Source organism: Choloepus didactylus, chromosome 2 (assembly GCF_015220235.1).
Source record: "Choloepus didactylus isolate mChoDid1 chromosome 2, mChoDid1.pri, whole genome shotgun sequence".
Lineage (NCBI taxonomy): Eukaryota > Metazoa > Chordata > Mammalia > Pilosa > Megalonychidae > Choloepus > Choloepus didactylus.
The window spans coordinates 247,353,551-247,372,762 of NC_051308.1; the positions used below are offsets into that span (position 1 = coordinate 247,353,551).

The following is a 19,212-nucleotide window of genomic DNA, read 5'->3' on the forward strand; positions in this document are numbered from 1 at the left end:
CCCGCAGGAACTGGGAGCCCGCGGCCGCGGCGGGAGGGCAGGGGCGGCGGCCGGAGCCCACCGAGGGCAGAAGTAGGGCGGGACCCAGTGAGCACCGCGCCCCCCAAGACCCGGCACAGCGAGGACAGCCCCGACTCGGGGGACGGCCGCCCAGGGGCTCTTCCATGGCAGTGCGGGGGAACCGGGGGGCCGTGAGGGAGACCCGCAGCCCCACCGACCCCCACGCCCGGCAGCCCCTGCCCCGGGAGGAAGCGAGAGGACACCACGCGGACCAGCAGTGCGTTTATTGAGCACCTGCAGGCCCCTCTCTGCTAACGGGGGCTTCTCTCAGGGGCTTGTACAGTCCAGCCGGTTTGGGGAAAGAAAAAGGAAAAACAAAACAAAACAAAACATACAACCAAGGCCAAGCATATATTGGGGTGGGGTGGGGTGGGGCGTACTATAAACCGTTTTTTTTTTTCTTCTTTTGGTTAAAGAAAAAAATCTTTATAATCAATATCCCACTCACAATAAAAGTGGGATAGAAAAAACTTGATTGCTTCAGTACGGCATTTCCGTCAGTCTTCTCATTTCATATGTACAACTGATCCGGGTGCCACTGTCCTCCAGCAGCAGACCTGCAGCAAACGCGAGTCAGGGGCGCCATGGGGGCATCAGTAGAAGCAGACGGTGTGCAGGAAGGCTCGGCCACTCTTCTCCTCGAACTCCTGCAGCAGCTCGTCGATCTCGTTTTCCATGTCCTCTGTGTGCTGGATCTGCAAGGACACGCGGGCCTGAGCGGCCAGCCACGGCTTCTGGGCATGCACCCACTCGCCTGACAGGAGGGGACGGGATGGGGGACGGCCCCACCACCCCAGCCCCAAGCAGAAGCCTGTGGCAGGTGCTCAGCCCACCGGACCCCCAGGGGCTGCCCCAGCCGTTCAAGCCCTGAGCTCACTGAAGCTTCATGTCCATGAGGTCACCCAGCACTGGCCCACCCGACAAACCCGCAAGCCTCGGCCACGGGACAGACGGCGCTCTGTGTGGCTCTCCTGTGCATTCCAGGACACCAGGCTGTGCCCCAGCCCTGCCCACCAGGTGCCAGGGTCAGTGCCACCAGAGACAAACACGCCCTGCAGCACAGGGGGCCCCGTCTCCCTTCCTCCCTAGCGATGGAGCCCTTAGCCTTCGACTGCGTCAGGGCCCCCTGGGGTGAGGAGCCTGTTGATGCGGTGCTGGCCAATGCAGCATGAGTGCAAGTCACATGTGTAACTGGGAGGTTTCTTTCAGCAGTCCTTTCTCTAGTGTGCTGGCTGGAGAGTGGGCACAATTGCTAGCACTGCAGCAGCCACCCTGTACAGCCTGGGAAGCTGTGCAGGTAGAGTGATGAGAGAGCAGGAGCCTGGGTCCCTCACTCAGCAAAGGCCTCTGCCCATTGCCCAAACGTGGCTCCAGGCCCTCGGTCACACCGCTGTCCTCCTTGTGTTTCAAGCACAGTCCGAGGGCAGAGGCAGTTCGGACACTTGGGTCTCTCTGAGTGCAGGTGCTTGGCTGCAGCTGTGGGGAAGGTTTGCTTCGTTCCTGCCTCCCCCACTTGCAGGTGCACTGGAGGGTGCTCGGGGCCAGGAGCCTCCCTCCAAGGGGGGAGCCAGCCTTCAGGGAGATCTGGGGGCACAGCACTTCCTCCAGCCAGTGCTGAGGACAGCACGGAGGAGAGTCCCAGGCACGCAGGCACTTCTGCTTCAGGCCATGTAAGACTTGGAAACAGCCTGACCGTGCGGGCTGGCGGGGCGGGCCCGGGGGCGGCACTCACGCACTGGCACAGCTCGCAGATGAGGAAGGCCCCCAGTGTGGCCTCCTCGTGGTTGTCCTGGATGTCCACGTTGATGACGTGCACAGGCTGGCAGGTCTCCTGCTCCCTGGAATTCAGGTCTAATTGGGACAAAGGCACAGGGCATCAGAGGCTCCAGAGTCAGGGAGGCAGCGGGCAGTGGGGCCCAGGTCGAGGCGGGGTTGGGGGCTGTCTCCCTACCTGCCCACCCTGCAGCCCCCGCTGTGCCTACACGCGCACCCAGGCCCACAGACACTCTCCCGAGGGAGTCGCTGGATTAGCAGCCTTGGAGGGACGCAGCAGCGATCCACGAGAAGTCTGACCTCGTTACACCTCGACAAGGCCAGAAACGGGCCCGAAGCCCCCACCCCGGACCCCGTCCACACGCCCAACTCACGGCTCAGAGAGGCCCCAGGCCCACACACGGCTCTGTGACCCGGTCCCAGGACTCCCCTCCTGCTCCCAGGGAGGGGTCATGCAGGGGCAGGACGGGTCAGCCCAGGGGGGTCCCGTCCACCTCGTCCTGCTGCCCCAACGGCCTCCTCCTGCACACAGGAGCTGGCAGAGGTGCTACCGGCTCCGGCCCACCCGGCCCCCTTCTCAGGTGCTCACCTTCCACCACCTGATCGTAGACTCTCTCTTCACAGGTGAGGATCAGATCAAACAGGTCTTTGCAGTTCTGGAACCTTTCTGGCCGGGGCTTGATCCTCTTGTTTCTGTCCAGCATGTGTAAAATGCCGTTCTGTGTGTAGCTGATGCCAGCGTTAAGGAACTAGAGAGAACCTTCCGGTCTTATGAACCCTCCAAGCCCCACACAGAGCCAACACTCACCCTCCGTTGGGTGCCCTGGTGAGCACCATGAAGCATGGCCCCTGCCCTCTCCCCGGCCATGGCAGGTGCAGGTCACCACTGTCCCCAGCCCTGGGCCACACCTTTGAGCAGCAGACAAGCTGACCAGGAGGCCCTGGCCCTTGGGCAGCCCCAACCGCCCCGTCTACGTGCTTGATGCACCTAGATGTGCCCGGCCTCCACCTCCACCCCACCCTGCTGCTCGACCCCCGAGGAGGAGGGGCCCCGCGTCCGCAGCCCCAGTGTGAGCTGCTCAGTTCGAGGCAACTCTAGCCCATTCCCCACCCTGTGCGTCCAACAAAGCGTGAACCGCCTGCTCACTCTGAAATTGATCCCACCAGTGACGTCAAAGCTCAGCAGTTCTCCTGGACCAAACCCAAAGGTAGCCCAGCTAGAGCAGTGAACCAACTCCAGAAAAATGCCAAAGAAAGTAAACCTCTGCTGCAAAAAGATTCTGAAGACTGACGTCAATGAAGCGAGATGACCCAGAGTGAGTAGCTACAGCTTGGCTGGAAAGAGGGGCAGCGAAGGGTTAAGGGGCCCTCAGAAGGCGCCTGGCAGGCACCCCAGGGAGCTCAGCGCTGGAAGGGGCCCTGACTGCTGTGTCCCTCCGCAGGGACAGGGCTCGCGCTGCGGCTGCTCCTCCAGGGAAACCATGAGCTTATGCAGGAACCCTCTGCTGTCCTTGCCGCCCGTCCAGAGCTCAGGTTATAAAAGTTGAAACATGGTATTTAAAACACACTTCCTCCCTCCCTGGACGGTAAAAATAGCTCTTAGAAGTAAAGTTGAAGGGGTCAATCAGGAGCTGTAGCTTGCAAAGACGCTTGGCCATCAGCTGCCTCGGCACTTGCAAGTCAGGGACGCCACGGGCAGGGCTCAGCCGGACCCTCAGTGGGACTCACCTCCCTGCACACGTGCGTCCCAAGCAGCTCTGCCCTGACACCAAATCTTCCAGAACTTGGTCCTTCAAAAGCTTGGAATCAGAGTCCAACGGGAAGAAATTAACTCACGGTTAATCCAGCAGTGGGTGGGTGGGTGGAGTCTGGAGAGGGTAACTGCGATAACCAAGGCTCGGTCCTGTGCTTCCGGCGTCCCGCTCAGCACCGAACTTGTTCCTCCTGCCCCCGGCGAGACCCCACACCGAGCCCTCCGAGAGCCACAGCCCGGGCCATGGGTACCAGGGTAGCGCCTGGCAGTCCACAGCAAGCTCCACGAGGGCCTCACAACCCTCTTCCCTGTTAGCTAATTTCCAGTTATTTATGTGTGAGACAAATGCAATGAAGACGCACGTAAAGGAGGAAATGTCTCATTTAGGTTCACAGAAGGCAGTTTAACAGGGTCTTCTGCCAAGGACCCCCCGAGATGGGAGACCCAGGCCGAGACCCGGCAGAACTAGTTCTGGACTCTCACAGCCCGGGGTGTGCCCACGCCCTACACACACCCAAGAGCAAGAGCACACGCCGACTCGAGAATCATTTCAGGTCCCACCTGAACTCCCACCTCACGCCAGGAGGGGGCAGTAAAGAGCAGGACGGAGAGGAACAAGCCGAGGGGGACGGGGAGCCGGACGCAGCCGCAGGGTCGCTGGGAGAAAGGCTGGGGGGAGGCCTCGGGGCCGTGCACGTGCCCACTCCCTTCTGGGGGAAGGTCCAGCGTCCACATGAGGACGGAAGGGGGAGTGGGGCCTGCCCCCAATAAAACATAACGGGGGGCCAGGTGGGGTGCAGCCAACACCCACTCTGGAGACTGAGCTTGGAGCCACGGAAGCAGAGGCTGAACTTACGCACAGCCCAGTCCACCCGGTAGGGACCAGAGCTGGCCCCGGGAGTGGGGGGCACAGGGAGACCCCTCGATATTCACCTCCACACGCCCAGCCCCCAGGGGAGCTGCCGAGTCCCTGCAGCAGGCGGTGATGTGCTCTCCCAGGCTAACCGTGCTTGCAGAAGGGGCCCCCAACATCGAAGGCCAGGCTCGGCCAGGGCACCCTGCTGCACCCAGCGCACCACACAGGAAACACCCCACAGTGTGGCACGGAACCGGCCCAGAAAACTGGCTCCGAAGCTTACCTTGTAAAAGTGAGGCGCCAAAACAGTTCAACATATCATATAGGAAGTATTACAATGACTGAATGGGATTTTCATATATTTAGAGAGTGTATTACATTCCTAAAGGCCTGACATTGTTCTCCTGTCCAAGTTACATCCTGATACGGAGCTGCACGATGTCAGACAGCGGCACGATGCGGCAGGTCATGGGTTCAGTCATTCTTAGGAGGAGGTTACAGATCACAGAGACAACCACATTTGTCAGCTATACTACTTTGCTCTATGCTTCTCTAAAAGTACATGTGGGCAACAAAAAGGGACTTCAAAAGAGAAACAAGGCAAGTGCACAAATTATGTTCTACCTGCTAATTAACATAACCCTGGTAATGTATAAAGATGAGACTGCACAAAACATCTGCCTGGGTTTGTGGTTGATGACCCCAATGTAAGTCAACTGTCAAATCTTTTTATTTCTGAAAATAGCTTCATTTGGAAAATGCTTATAAGAGAAATTAGGGCCTAGATTATAAGTTCTTACAGCAGTCACATTTACTCCTGAGTTTTAACTGTTATCTCTAAATTCTGAGATGCTGAGCTCTTGGTGTATGACCTGGCAGTTCCTGGGAACTTTGGGTACCTGTGGGAGTCAGAGCTCAGCAGCTCTGCATGTCAGCATTACTCCACACAGCAGCTATTAGCGAAGCCAAAAAACAGATCAGACTTCCATCAAAGATATGAACGAAGCTGATCCGGTTGGGACTAAGGTGGATCAGAATACAGGGTAAAGGACGATACTGTCTGTACTTTACTAAATTCTGCGAGAGACTGAAGGAAGAGATTTTTATCCAAAATTTAAATTTTCTGTAGCACACTAATTTAACCTGTCCGGTCAGATTATTTAAAGAACTGATTTCAACTTTATTTGACACGGAATCTAAAATGAGATCTTGATATTCTGTACATGTTACCGTAATACCTTGATGCATTTCAGAGTGTTTTGGGCAGAAAATGCAAAAGCATTTGCAAAGTCCCTTGAGGGGCTGGAGTAAACATAGAACTATTAAACTCCCCACCTGGGGAATTCCTGTTCTCTTAAGCAACAGGGCTCCCAATTTAACAGGCCAAGCCCTAAGCTTGGAAGCTTGCCCTTACGAAACTTGTTTCTGTACGCGAAGCTAAGCCTACTTATAACTGTTTAAGAGTCACCCCCAGAGAACCTCTTTTGTTGCTCACATGTGGCCTCTCTCTAAGACAATCCTGCAGATTAACTCACTGCCCTCCCCCCTATGTGGGACATGACTTCCGGGGTAACACAGGACATGCCTCCCAGGGACGAGCCTGGCCATGGCATCGTGGGATTGCCCAAAATGGGGAAAAGAAATAAAACAAAATAAAGTTTCAGTGGCTAAAAGATTTCAGATGGAGTTGAGAGGTCATTCTGGAGGTTACTCTTATGCAAGCTTCAGCCAGATATTACAAATTGCCATGGTATGCCAAGCCCCAACCAACAGTATTCCTGAAAACCCTAAAGAATACCCTGGGCTCTAAGACTCTACAAAAGTTTTACTTATTAAGTTTATTTTTCAAAGACTTAAAGCTTCCGGATTGTTCCTATGCCAGCTAAGTCCTGAAACCCAGAGGTATCAGTCTCTCCAAGAACATCAACTGGTTCCATCCCTCTACCCCATAACGTCAACGCTCCTTGTCAGCACAAAGACGTTAGAACGGTCGTCACCCAAATATCCCTAAGACTGATAGAATGATCAGACGGGAGGGAGAAGAAGTAAATCAGAGGTTAGGATTTAAAAAATGATTATGATTACTGACCCATTATATAGATATTTCTTTTTGCTTTCTAGTATATTTGAAGAGACAGAGGGAAATACCTGAAATTTCTGACCTGCAGTCCAGCTGCCTTGATCTCTGGTAATGTGTGTAATTATATCTTGTGATTATAAAATCTTGTTACTGACCCCCACCCACCTGCCCTGTTTTTCTACTTTAGAGTCTTATGATCACTAAGGACAGCCTCTTAAGTTTTATTAATGAAGGGCCTTGAGTCAGCCCAGAACTTACCCACCCCAATTCCAAATCCCTTGCTTGGCAGAGCTGGCTCTAACCAAAATGGGCCCACCAGACATGCATATAGCTTAAACTTTAAACTTAGTGATCTATACCTCGTTACCACCATTTTCTTACATATGTTCTGCGACTAAGCATGTAATCAGTCTGTGCGTGCTCAATAGTCACATTACCTCTAACCTCATCATCTTGAGCCATTGTGCTCCTTTATCCTAAAACCTGCCCATATTTTGATACTATAAAAATATCAGTTGCTGCAGTTCGGGAAGACAGACTTTTAGGCCAACAGGCAATCTGTTCCCCTGCTTGCACTCAGCAATAAACCACCCGTCTTTCAGTAAACGGTTGTTTGAGTGCATCAGGCAGAGAACCCACCACTTTTGCTTGGTGTCAGTTCCATCAGCGGGTAGCCCGGAACAGCCCCTCAGGCCTCCTGCAGCTGAGAGCGACGTGGCCATGCCGAGGGGCTGCCAGCGTGCTCTGGCCGCAGACGAACTGAGGGACCATCTTGTTCCCCCTGAACAAGCAGCCGGTACCAAGATCTCAGCTCCCACCTGACGCCTATCCCCGCAGCCTTCAGAGAGAAGGGGTCTCACCCGGGCACCAGGCAAGACCTCGGAGTGGGGACAGGGGACTCTGCACCCGGGTCCAGACACAGGATGTTCCCGTCTCATGCAACCAGAAGTACAACGAATACAGCATCATTTGAAATACTGTGGGGTCTTCAGTTTTGGAGAAATGATTTCGACCTTCCTGTAAATGTGTAACACATGCCCTTTAAAAACTGCATTCTGTGAACATCAGTAATGTGGCCAGTGAAAACCTGAAAGGACAACACATTTAAATTTAGGCTGGGGTTCTTTAGGGACTTTTCTTAAAAGGAAAAGGAGAAAAAAGGAGCAGCCAAAGCAGAGCAGTCTTCTCTGCAAAGGTGACATGCACCCCTCCCCTGGGCAGCTTGGGGCCGACTCTGAAAACCCCACAAAATCATGCGAGCCAAGAGATTTGCTTTAAGGGCAGCTGAGGATGTGCCCAGGCCATGCAGGGCGGCACCCAGAGGTGGCACTTTATGGGAGCTTGTGCCTTCCACCGCTACGGCGTGGGCGGGGGGGCCCTGGTCAGAGGGGGCGGCTGGACATAGGCTTTGTGGCCCGAGTGCTGAGTTTGCACTGCACGTGCTGAAAAATGCAGGAAGTATAATGTTGACTTCAGGGTCTGGGTGGAGAGACTCTGGACGCTGGGCACATTCTGAGAACAAAGCCCCTGGGAGCCACCACCGTCCTCAGAGCTCCTGGCGGGGTGAGCCCAGGCCCGAGCAGCACCTGCCACCGGAGATGAGCCTCCCTGGCAAGGAGGAGGCTGCCCAGAAGAGAGTTCAGAAGAAACTGAAGAAACAAAAACTTACAGCTCAGGAAAAAATATCCATAGGCTTGCACAACTCAGAGAACCCTAAGGTAAACATGGACTGTGGTTAGTGTACGATTATCCCAATACTGTTTCCTCGATGGGGCCCGGGTCCCACACTAATGCAGAGGCTCAGCACTCAGGAAGACTGTGTGTATCGGAACTCCGTACTACCTGCGGATTTTTCTGTAAACCTACAACTAACTGCTCCAACAAACAAACAAACAAACAGAAAATCAATTAACCATAAAACCAAAAGTTACGGCTCAGGAATAAACCCTGCATAAAATAAATGTAAATAAAACTTTAAAAAACAAAACAAAACAACACAGCTGAATGCAGGGAGATAAAAAAGCCCCAGCGGAGGCCACGTGAGCCCGGGCCCCCACAGCCTGCTCCCTGCCAGCGCGGGCCCTGGGTGGGCAGCAGTGAAGCCTCTGAACGTCCCCTCCTTCCGTGGTTCTGTGCAGCACCTGCTGTTTTCCTGGAGAATCGAGGCTGACTCGCCTTGTTCTCATTTAAGGCAAACTGCTCGAGTGACAGTTTAACCCTGAAGTGATCTTACGTCCACGTGCAGTGTTTCCAGCCAGCTGCCCTCGGCTCTGCAGCAGCTTCTCTGGGGCTCTCGGCGTCAGCAGAGGTGCCCCCAGGGCCCTGCCAGGAAGCAGAGGCGACAGCAGCAGACTGAGGGGTAGGGGCAGGGGCAGAGGGCCCGCGTTCCCACCCACCCAGTCACCCCCAGGGACAGGAAACGCTCAAAGCAGAGATGATTCAAGGAAGCTGCAGGGAGGGCTGGGGTGTGAGCCAGACAGAAGCAAAGATGGAAGACAGGGACAGCCACCAGAGCAGGGGGGCGGCAAGGGCCAGGGCAACAGCGGAGCAGGGACCCTCCTCAGCACGCACCTCCTCCTCCACAAAGCCTGAGGGGCCGGAGTCCTCAGCCCTCCTGCCCCACAGCCCAGGGCCCTGGAGCCAGGCCGCCATCCTCCAAGCCCTCCGGGGTGGGGTCAGGGGCAACCACCATGGCCAGGACATCCCCCGCAGGCTGGACAGTGCTAGCAGGGCGTGAGGGAGCCAGCGAGAATGCTTACAGATGTCACCAACCCGAGACAAATCTGGGTAACAAGAAATGAATCCAGGGTATTGGACACGTCTACAGAAGCAGGGCCTCGGACTGGAGACAGCTGCTCCAGGGCACAGGGAGGGCACAGCACTGTGGGACACGAACGGCGTCGTGCCAGCCTGTCCGCCCACGTTCCTCTCCTAGCAACCACTGGCAGCCGGAACCTCCAGCCCACCACAGAGACGCTCAGGAGAGGGCCCAGAGCGCCGTCCAGCACGCCATCCAGCACACGAGTGACCCTCGCCCCAGCGGACACACCCTAGCACCCCCGGCACTCAGCTCAGTCCTGGCTTGGTCAGAAGCACTTCTGCTTCAACAGTGCAAGGTGGCCGCAGCGGCCTCTCGCCAAGGGGAGCCGGTACCCCCTTGGTGGCAGGGCTGTGTCCCCCTGCCCCATGACCACCACCCCCCTGCCACTAACAGCTCCTGTGTCAGGCTGCTCCATTTTCTGGCTCATTTACGAACCCAAACCCTGCAAGGCCGAGGCTGTTGCGGGTGGACCCCAGGACACCTGTCCAAGTTGTGGACAACGGAACGAGTCGTGGACACCAGTCCGAGTCGTGGACAGCTTCGCCCCACCAGCCCCGGGCACTCCCTGAGGGCCTGGGCCAGTGCCAAGAAGCCTGCAGCCACCTGGCAGCACTGCCACTTCAGTCTTTAAACTGTTCATTAAAAAACAGAACAAAACTAAACCCTATAATCTCATTTTACTTCCAATTTCAAATCTGATCACAATGAATTATGAGCAAGACTCTAAAGTTGGGGTGCAGGTTCCTTTTGGAGAAGCCAGGCATGTGAGGCTGCTGGCAGACGTGCCTGTGACGAGCCATATCTTAGGAACAGGCAGGAGCCCACAACACACCCATCTGGACATTCCTCTGCACACCCCAGGCCAGTGCAGCCTGCACAAGGACCCAGGCTTCCGGAAGGCTCTGAGGCTCTCGTTTTGACCAGCTGTGATTGTGCCCCTGGGGCCCTCTCTGCCCCAGCCCTCAGGGACAACACGTATTTACTTCCAGTTTTAAGATTACTAGGCTGTGGCAACATTTTTGTTTGCAGTTCACATCAGCACCGAATGTCTTAAAGGTGGTGGGACCGAGTACCACAGCCTAGCGAGAACTTTGCCTTGGGAACGAAGGGGGCCCCTACACCTCCCAACAAGGGGGGTCTGCAGAAGTGAGAACCAAGCATGAAGCGCACTCGGGCTTCTATTTGCTTGTGGTATGTGCTGACCCAAAGCATCACAGAGCCGAGTTCGGGCACAGTGGGGCCGTCGGCAGCACACAGAAGATGCCACACCAACCAGAGGGTGCAGCAGGGAGCGCCACTGGGACTACAGCAGACACTGTTGGGGGAAAATGAGGTTGCAAAGAAGTAAACGGTATCATCCCCTTTGTAGGAATGAGTAATACTGGTGCAAAAAAATTATAAATGAGAATTAGAAAGCACAGACCTCTCACGTCGCCCCTCTGTCATCTGCGTCCCCGGCAGCCCCTGCAGCACGGAGCAGGGGGACTGGCCGTGCACAGCAGCCGTGCTCCTCACGCTCAGGCAGGGCACTGGCTCGTGGGGAGGCTGCTGAGGGGGGCCCTGCAAGCTGCTGACAGCTGTGCCCCAGAGAGCAAAGGGGCTGCGACGTCGCCTTTACTGGGCTAAAATCGGCAGAAAAGTAGAAATCATGGTTCCTCCCTCCTCCAGCTTGTGCAGTACAGTCCGCCTGCACTTCCTAACCGTGACGCTCCCGTGAAGATCCCACGCACCGCAGTGCCATCTCCCGCTGCCTGTCCCCCCATTCATGTGGAGAATGAAGTCCCCAGCTTTCCTGAACCCTTGGCTTTCTCCCCACCCCCTCACAGAACTTAACACGCAACCCCAGCTCCACCTGAAGGAGGCATGGCCCATACCGGGCAGGTGTACTCACCTGAGTCCCCAGCACAGCTGATCCAACAGTGAGACCAGAGCTAAGGGCAGACACCTGCAATGGCGTATTAACTACTAAGGGCTTTTTCAAAGCAATTGTCAGATGTGGGCAGGCACATAACGGCTCAAGATACTTCCACAAAACAAAGAGCTCAACAAATCAGGCCCTGAACTCATTTCAAGGAACTCGTCCAGCTCAAAGGATCCCAAAGTAAATGGGATCAATTATTCTAGCTAATCAATTGTTTTCCCTTAATAAACTTGGGGTACAGAAGGAAAACCACTAATTCTGTCCGACTGGGTGCTTTACAAACTGTGCCCAAAGCAAGAGGTGCTTCCGGAAGGAGCTCTGCTCCCCAGCTGGGAACTGGCTGCCAGTGCAGCCACAGGGAGCAGGCCTGGCCAGCTGGGGTGCTGCGTGCCCCTCACTCAGGGAGCGCATGGAGGCCCAGTTCAGAAGCCCAAGGCTACCGGCTGGAGAGCTGATGAGAACTTTGGTACCCCCACCCATTTTCCCCAAAATAGTGTTAAAACACTGAGAGCAAGAACCCCTAGGCTGGACTGAAGAGAACCACTCCATCCGCTGCCTTGTCTTGGAAATTTGTACCAGCAATGGGGTCAGAGGTCAGGGGCAGGACCAGGACCCGGACCCCTGCCCGGGGCAAGGAGGATGTGCTACACCTGCCACACCCAGGCCGGCTATGACTCAAAATGCGGCAGGCACTAGTCCCAGCGTCCCACCAGCAGTGCCGAGGGCACCAGGACAGCGGGTCGAAGTTCAAGGAAACTAACAGCACCCCGGCCCACAGGCCAGCACCGATTCATCGCTTTTCTGTTAAGGAGCCAGTTTTTACTTCCATGGGATACTTTCACTTTGCTTGAAGATTAAACTGAAGTACAAAGATTACAAGATAATTTGCACAAATGCTCAGATATAATATACTGTTTAATTAGATTAAGATTTAATAGATTTTTAAATAATAAAAATGGTAGAACATTACTTGTCCAAATAGGGAAAACTGAGCTGGAAGCAGTTTTTTAAATTTGAGAGAAATCGGGTTAAAGTTCAGGAAAAGCAAGTCTGAAACAAATAAACTGGCTAAACAAATAGAAGCCGCATTGGGAAAATGCCTTTGGCTTTCGCGTATCATTTTAGGCAGACCCCCCCAAGCTCTGTTTGGGGTCAGCACTATTAAAATAAAAACAACAAAGAAACTTGAGCACTAGATTCCAGCATTTTAGTGGAATTTAACTTTTTCTTTTTCTTTCCTAAGTTCTTAAATTACGAACTACTGTCTCTACATAACTGGTTCAAAAACAGACCCAATCCCAGAGATTACACACCAGGAGGAAGAGAAGCCACGGCCCAGGGCACTTTGGGTTCCGGGAAGCAAGAGGACTGGCCACCCCACCCCCCTACACCCAGTTATTTAGTGTTTTAAAGAAAAATGCGTTGTCTCATCACAAAATTATAAGGTAAGCCCAGACCGACGGTTGGACAGAAACCCTTCCCAGGCTGAGCCACCGAAATGTGCCTTTTTCAAGGACGCCGAACTGTGATGGTCTCAAGACAAGGCGGTTTTTAGAGAAGATGAGCAGTCTGTTTAGGAGAGAGGCCAAGCTCACGCAAGAAGCCAAGAGCCTGTTAAAGAGGGGGTTCCGGCAGGGCTCCTCAGACACCCCCCATGCCCAGGACCCGAGATGACAAAGGCTTTAACAGAAAGAACTCCAGATGATTCCACTCACAGAAGTCTCCAGAACCAGCAAATTCCCAGAGACAGTGGATGGGCAGCTTCCCTGGGCTGGGGAGGGGACTGCGGGGGGTGCCATGTGGCGGGTGCAGAGCTTGTTCAAGGGATGGAAGTTTTGGAAGTGATAGCGTAAGACTGCAAATGTAAGGAGTCCTGAATTATACACTGGAATGTGGTTGAAAAGGTAAATTTCAGGTTATATAGATGGTAGAATAAAAAATTTTAAAAATCCACTGCACACAGCAGAAGTTAAACCACGGACCACAGCTAATAGCACAATTATAAAAACGGGCTTTCATCAACCGAAACAGAAGTCCCACATCAACATATGATGCCAGTAACAGGGTCCTCTATGGGGATCCTGCATTTTATGCCTGATTGTCCCGGGAGGAGCCCACAACTTCTCTAACAAAGAGAAAAAAACTGATTATAAAGACGATTTACTCACTCACACCCCAATTTCTGTGAGTGGTGGTGAAGCCTGGAGCCCTGCTGGGCCTGGGCTGGCGGGGGCACTGCCTTCACCTGCCGTCTGTGCACACAACGCGGGATCCAGGAGCAGCAGGTGAGCCCCGGGGTCCAGGGAGAGGCCCCCCGGTCCTGACAACCCTGTGGAGACTCTTCGTGTTACCGGGGTGGGGGCCAGCAGCCAGCACCAGGGAACGGCACCACGGTGAGGCTGGGCAGTCTGCTCCAAGGGCAGCTTAGCGGGTCTGGAACACACAGGCAAATCAAGCCCCATGGTCAGTTAAGACGAGGCCACCCTGGTTAGGGAGGGCCCTGAGCTGGCACGATCGGTGTCCTCCTAGGGGCAGCTCGGACACAGAGACAGGCCCGAGGGGGTCACGGCAGGGCAGCCGCAGGCACCTGGGCACCTGACGCACGGGGGCGACCTGTCCGTGGCGAAAGGTCAGGCGTGGAAGAACAGGTTCCGCATCCAGGGTCGCAGGGGGGGGCTCCCTCCCCCTAGGGAACAGTGCCGTGTGGACAAGCCCGGCCCCAGGTGTGGTCCACCTGTCCAGGTTGCTGGGACAGAGGCCCGACCCCTTGCTCGCCCCTGCCATGTGGCTGGATCCCCCAGCTCCACTCCCAAAATCCCTCCCCTGGGCCACCTCCACTGCTGCTTCCCGGGGGCTGGGTCCTCCAAGGCGACCCGCCACAGGAAGGACCCGTCCCTCCTGGACCCTGCCCGCCCGCCCAGGCCACCCCAAGGCCTTGCCCAGCTTCTGTCCCAGGAAGGTTCAGTCCCAGCAGACCCCACCGGGCTGCATCGCTCACATGGGCCCTGGACGCTTCCCAGCCTGATTGAACTGCGGCGGCCCAGCTCCGGGGGCTCTCAGCCCAGGTGCCCCTCCCTGGGCAGCCACGGCTTGAGCTCTCTGACCCCCCAGGCCCAGGGAGGCCGGCCCCATGACCCAGGCTGGGAGAGGGGTCAGCCCAGAGCCTCTCCGTCCACAGAGCTCGCTTCTGGGCAGGTGGGAAATAATTTCAGAGTCCCGAATTACCCAGGAAGAGCCTGCCTGGAAATCCACCTGGCGAGGGAGGGGCCGGCTGACCCTCCCGCTCACCAGATCTTCCCAGTGACTGAGCAGACAATGTGACTCAGGCACACGGGGACCCTCGGGGACTGGCTCTCTCTTCGCATCCCAACAACGGCACCCACCATGGACACTGGGAACTGCCCGCATCCAAGGAGCCTGTGCCGGCAGCTGCTCCATTGGTGCCCTGTGAGCTGACAGGTCCCGGGGTCAGGCTCAGAGTGGGGCCGAGTCACCACACCTCCCTGCAGGGCATGTCCCCCACCTCCATGGGAAAGCGATGTCCTCTACCCTGGCTGCAGTCTGGCAGCAACTACCCCTTGCTCAGTGGTGGACAGAGAACTCCTGTGACATCTGGCCTGAGAGAAAGCTCTAGGAGCTGGGAGGAGGGACAGGGCAGGGCCCATTCCTGCCTCGCCACGGAGCAGTGCAGAGCGTGCACCTGCCAGTGTATCGTAATACAAATTAGAGCAAGGAGCCCACAGACGCACGCCCTGTCAGCCGTCGGATGGCCCTGTCTCGCCAAGTCCTCTGTCCCCTCCAGAGAGGAGAGCGGGGAGGGCAGACAGCAGCACCTCAGGACAACACACAGAGCTTGAAGCTCAGGGTCCGCTGGGAGGAGTCCCTGCACCTCCTCGGAGGACTGCCCCCCCCAGAACCCGTGAGCCACGCTCCCAGGGCAACAAGCTGAGAAATAAACTCATTTGGGTAAACAGCCCCGTTTTTGCAAAGGCCAAAGCAAAATGGTTAAGCGTCTCACCCAGCCGCTTCGACTGCATAAGCAGCACTGCGGGCGCCTGACTGAAGTCTCAGAGCTGGCGCGAAGGGCTCCCAGGCACCTGGTGAAACTGCCACCCCCGCCCTGGACAAGGCACAAAGACTGGTGGCTCCATCACTGTCCCCGTCTTTCGGAAAGTGAAATGGCTGGCGTCACCCTGCTTCGTGAGTGGATACTGGTTGAAAACTCCGTGGTGGCACCCCCACTGCAGACTGGGGTGAGGCCAGTCTTTTGCTCCTGGCCCTGGGCTGGCAGCTGAGACAGCCACCCTGGCCAATCGGCTCTGCTGGTCAGGAAGCGAGTAGGCAAGCAGCTCCTAGACCTGGTGGTCACTACCTGGTCTCTCCTGGAACAGCTTGAGGCCATAATTTATATTTAAACATGGGCTGTTTCTTAAAGTGTAAATAAAAGCAAAGCTCCTCTGGGAATCGGTGTCTGGCTTAGCAGTCACTTGTTAAACAAACCAACTCTGCTGCCGAGAGTTCTGAAACATCCAAGCTGCAGACCAGGGCAGATGACCTGGGCCAAGGCAGTGGCAGGCGAGTGCCTGGGCCAGCAGTTCAACGGCAGACAGGATGGTCCCAAGAAAGGTTCGAGAAGCAGGACATTGTTGAAGAGACAGGACATGGATCCTGGTGCCCTCGGCAAGGGGAAGGCTCAAGACCGAGCGCTGTGGAGAGGCCAAGAAGCGGGCAGGCTTCAGAAGACTGTCCAGCCATGTCTGTGTCCACTGAGCACAGCAAGTGAGAAATGAGCTTACTTTAAACAAGAACTTGCCAAGATGTAAAGAACAATGACTTTCGGCTGGCTCTAGTGAATAAAACTTAGGAGGAGGTCAGCACCCCCGTCCGCTAACTCGGTCAGGGGGACGTGGTCAGGAAGCTGCGCGCCGGGGACTCGCAAACCTCAGACGGGAAAACTCGTTGTGAAGACGTGGGGCACGTCAGTGAACCCAAGCCCCACAAGACGATGAATTAAGATGATGGACGTGAAACAATGAATATTTAAAAAACAATCTAAACCCAAAAGGTAATATAAAAGATCCACTAGAAACATCAGCAAAGCACGCTAGATACACACCTGCCTGCTTGGCACCACGTACACCAAGACAGAGTCTCAGGCAATGTCTGCATCCAAAAGAACGCTGAGGGCACAACCGAGCCCCCTGCGGCAAGTCAGGTGGGGGATCGAGCTGCACCCCCAGGGTACCCCACTGGAAGGAGGGAGGCCTTCTTTACAAGCCTGACAACATGCCTTTAACTAGGCAAGACTAACTGTTCCTGATGTTTAGAAACAAAAAATAACATCTTTCCCCCAAGCACTCCAAATACGCTCAGGACTCCTCAGCTGCAGAACCCTCTCAATCAAAAAGACCCTGGGAGAAAGCTCAGCTGCAGAGACTGTCTCTGGAGAAGTCTCAGCCCTTTGATGCACCGAGGATGCGAAAACCCACACGGCGTCACATAGTTCAGCCACCCCACGGCCAGCGTGACCCTCAGGCAAAGGGAAAAAGCCAAGTGTTGACATTTAAAAGCCAACAGCTACCCCTGCCGCAGGGACCACAGGCGGCCAGCGCAGGGGCACGTGTGGGTCCACGCTGGGCAGGGCTGCGCACGGGGACGGGCCTTCTTTTTGGGGAGACAAAGCGGTTCTCAAAGTAGACAGTGGTAAGAGGTGCACAACTCTAAAAAAAGACTAAGTCATGGAACTGCACACTTTAAATAGAGTGAACCACACATAATGTGAACTGTATTTCAAAGAAGGTTCCCCTCATTAAAAGAAATCTGATACAGAGTATTTCTTTTGTTTCTCTATCAAGGGTCACATGAATGGATTCCCTACCTTTGTTCACATGGGAAACAGTAACATGAGCTATTAACCCATTTAAAGCCAAATATTTAAGAAATAAAGTATTTTGATGCTTCAAGTTTATACCCATAGGACCAACGGCAAAAGCACGAGGCTCAGGAACTACCCACGGGTCCTGCGTGCGGCATTTCACACGCTCTCCTCGTTTAACTCTTGGGGTGCCCTGTGGCGGGCACAAGGCCCCCCTTGCCAGAGATGGGGAAACCGAGGCAGGTGGCAGAGCCTGGCTCACAGCTCACCCCCATTTTGCCTAATTGGGTAGGACCTTCCTATCTCCCTTGAAAATTTAGCACTTTCCATCGTGTTCTATGTTTGGGTCTGCTAATTTTCCACAACAGATTCTAACAGTTTTTCAAATGCAGGCTCTTCAGTGTTGCAAGGCTGGATTCTTAGCTCTTGGCTCTGGCACCCGGCTTCACTGCGGTGGGGTTCCTCCCCACTGCTAAGGGGTGTTTCCCTCCCAGGCCGTCCTGCTGACCACCTGCCCTTCGCAAGGCTGGCTGCCAGCTCTGACCCACAGCCCCAGTGCTGACCGGCCCCACCCCGCGAATCCCTCAGAGCAGACGCCTCTCCCCCTGCTGCACCTGGGGAGTGCAGCTGGGCACCAAGCACCCTGAGAGGCGCAGCTCTGCCCCCTTCCTAGCTTCACCCAAGTGGAGTGAAATAGTTAGCAAAGGGCTCCTTCCAGTTCCCGGGGCAGACACAGGCCTGCGGCAATGGCTGCTCACACAGAGGGTCCCGAGAGGCAAATACTATTGCTGCCTTGTTTCCCCAGAAGCCCCACAGCGGGAGCTGGGCCCTCCCCTTGGTGCGTCTGGGCACAGGGCCCCACGCACACGCACTTCCCTGGAGACTGGACTCTTGCATATGAGATCACCCACTTTGGTGATGGCACCCGCAAAGGGGACTGAATGCTGGGAAGCGCCCGGCTCCTCCTGGCCACCCAGAGATCCGACCACAGGAGCTGTTTCAGCCTTTCACAGAAACGTGCCCTCGGTGCTGGGCTCTTCCAGAAGCTAAGGGCACAGCCAGGCCCTAAACAAAGGGGCCTACTGAAACAGAATCGACAGTGGGGAGCATGTGCCCCTTCTCTGCTATTTTCATTTCTCTCACTGAGCACAAGAGTTTAATAAACGAATGGTGCTGGGCTGTGGCTTCCGAGATGACACAAGATCATGAACAACCGCTGTGCCAGAAAGGACCACGACCATGTACAGCTGCACCAACTGCACCCACTGTGCGCCCGGGATAAGGCCACGAAGAAACTCGCCACTCAAAATACAGCAGAGACCACACCTGCCAGGGACAGCTCCGCAGCCAGTATCTGCCCCCACGTGCTTTCCGAGCTGCCCATGAAGCTACGTTCTGTGTGAGGTGAGCCGGGGTCAGGAACCGTCCTCAGGGGGCCCAGGAGGGGCCTGTGGGGCTGTGCCCCAAGAGCTGCGGAGACCCAGGTAAGGAGCTGAGTCCTTTAAGACTGAGGAAAAGCTCATCTTTGGAAAAAACAAAATGGAAACTAAACCAACAAAAAACGGGGCTGAGGAGTGATCCACGGAAACAAACGAGGGCCTTGAGATAAGCACCCCCAGCTCACTGCAAGCAACAAAACCTGGAGATGCTGCCAAAGCTTCTTTCCCCAGAGGCAGGAAAGCACTCAGCTCCAAAACGAGTCTTGGGAAGTGGCCTTGTAACCACACTTCTCTGAGAAGCCTGTGAGACCACAGATCAAGACAAAGCAAGGATGGAAGGGCGGCTCCCCCCACCAAGGAGAGAGATTCAGAGAGAAGACAAGGACTTGGCAACACAGTGGGCGCCTCAGACCCCCTGGGCGCCCCATAAAGAAGGGGCCCCAGTTTCGCCCCCACAGGCCACACTGACTCCCGCCCAGCCCTGGATGCTCTGGTACTGCCAAGCCACAGCCACCCGCAAGGTCCAGCCGCAGTGCTGACAGGAAACCGGGGCACCCGTGGGCCTGCCCTGTGGCCCCCAAAGGTCTGGGCTGTGGCTAGGGGAGGAGAGGGCAGAGGGTGAGGGAGGCCGCCC

General features: G+C 55.5%; 1 protein-coding gene across 2 annotated transcripts in view; it reads right to left on the reverse strand.

The window, feature by feature from the left end:
• Window positions 1-269: 269 nt before the first annotated feature.
• SSU72 (SSU72 homolog, RNA polymerase II CTD phosphatase) overlaps window positions 270-19,212 on the reverse strand; it is a 30,856-nt gene continuing 11,913 nt past the window's right edge. Inside the window, exons 3-5 of one of the 2 annotated variants that reach the window (XM_037828786.1) lie at window positions 2,423-2,562; window positions 1,797-1,911; window positions 270-755 (exon numbers count right to left, since the gene is read on the reverse strand). In XM_037828786.1, the coding sequence (XP_037684714.1) occupies window positions 572-755; window positions 1,797-1,911; window positions 2,423-2,562 (439 nt within the window). In that variant the 3' untranslated portion in view covers window positions 270-571. Of the gene's footprint in view, window positions 756-1,792; window positions 1,912-2,422; window positions 2,563-19,212 lie in introns of both variants that reach the window. The other variant, XM_037828787.1, reaches the window with a different exon arrangement.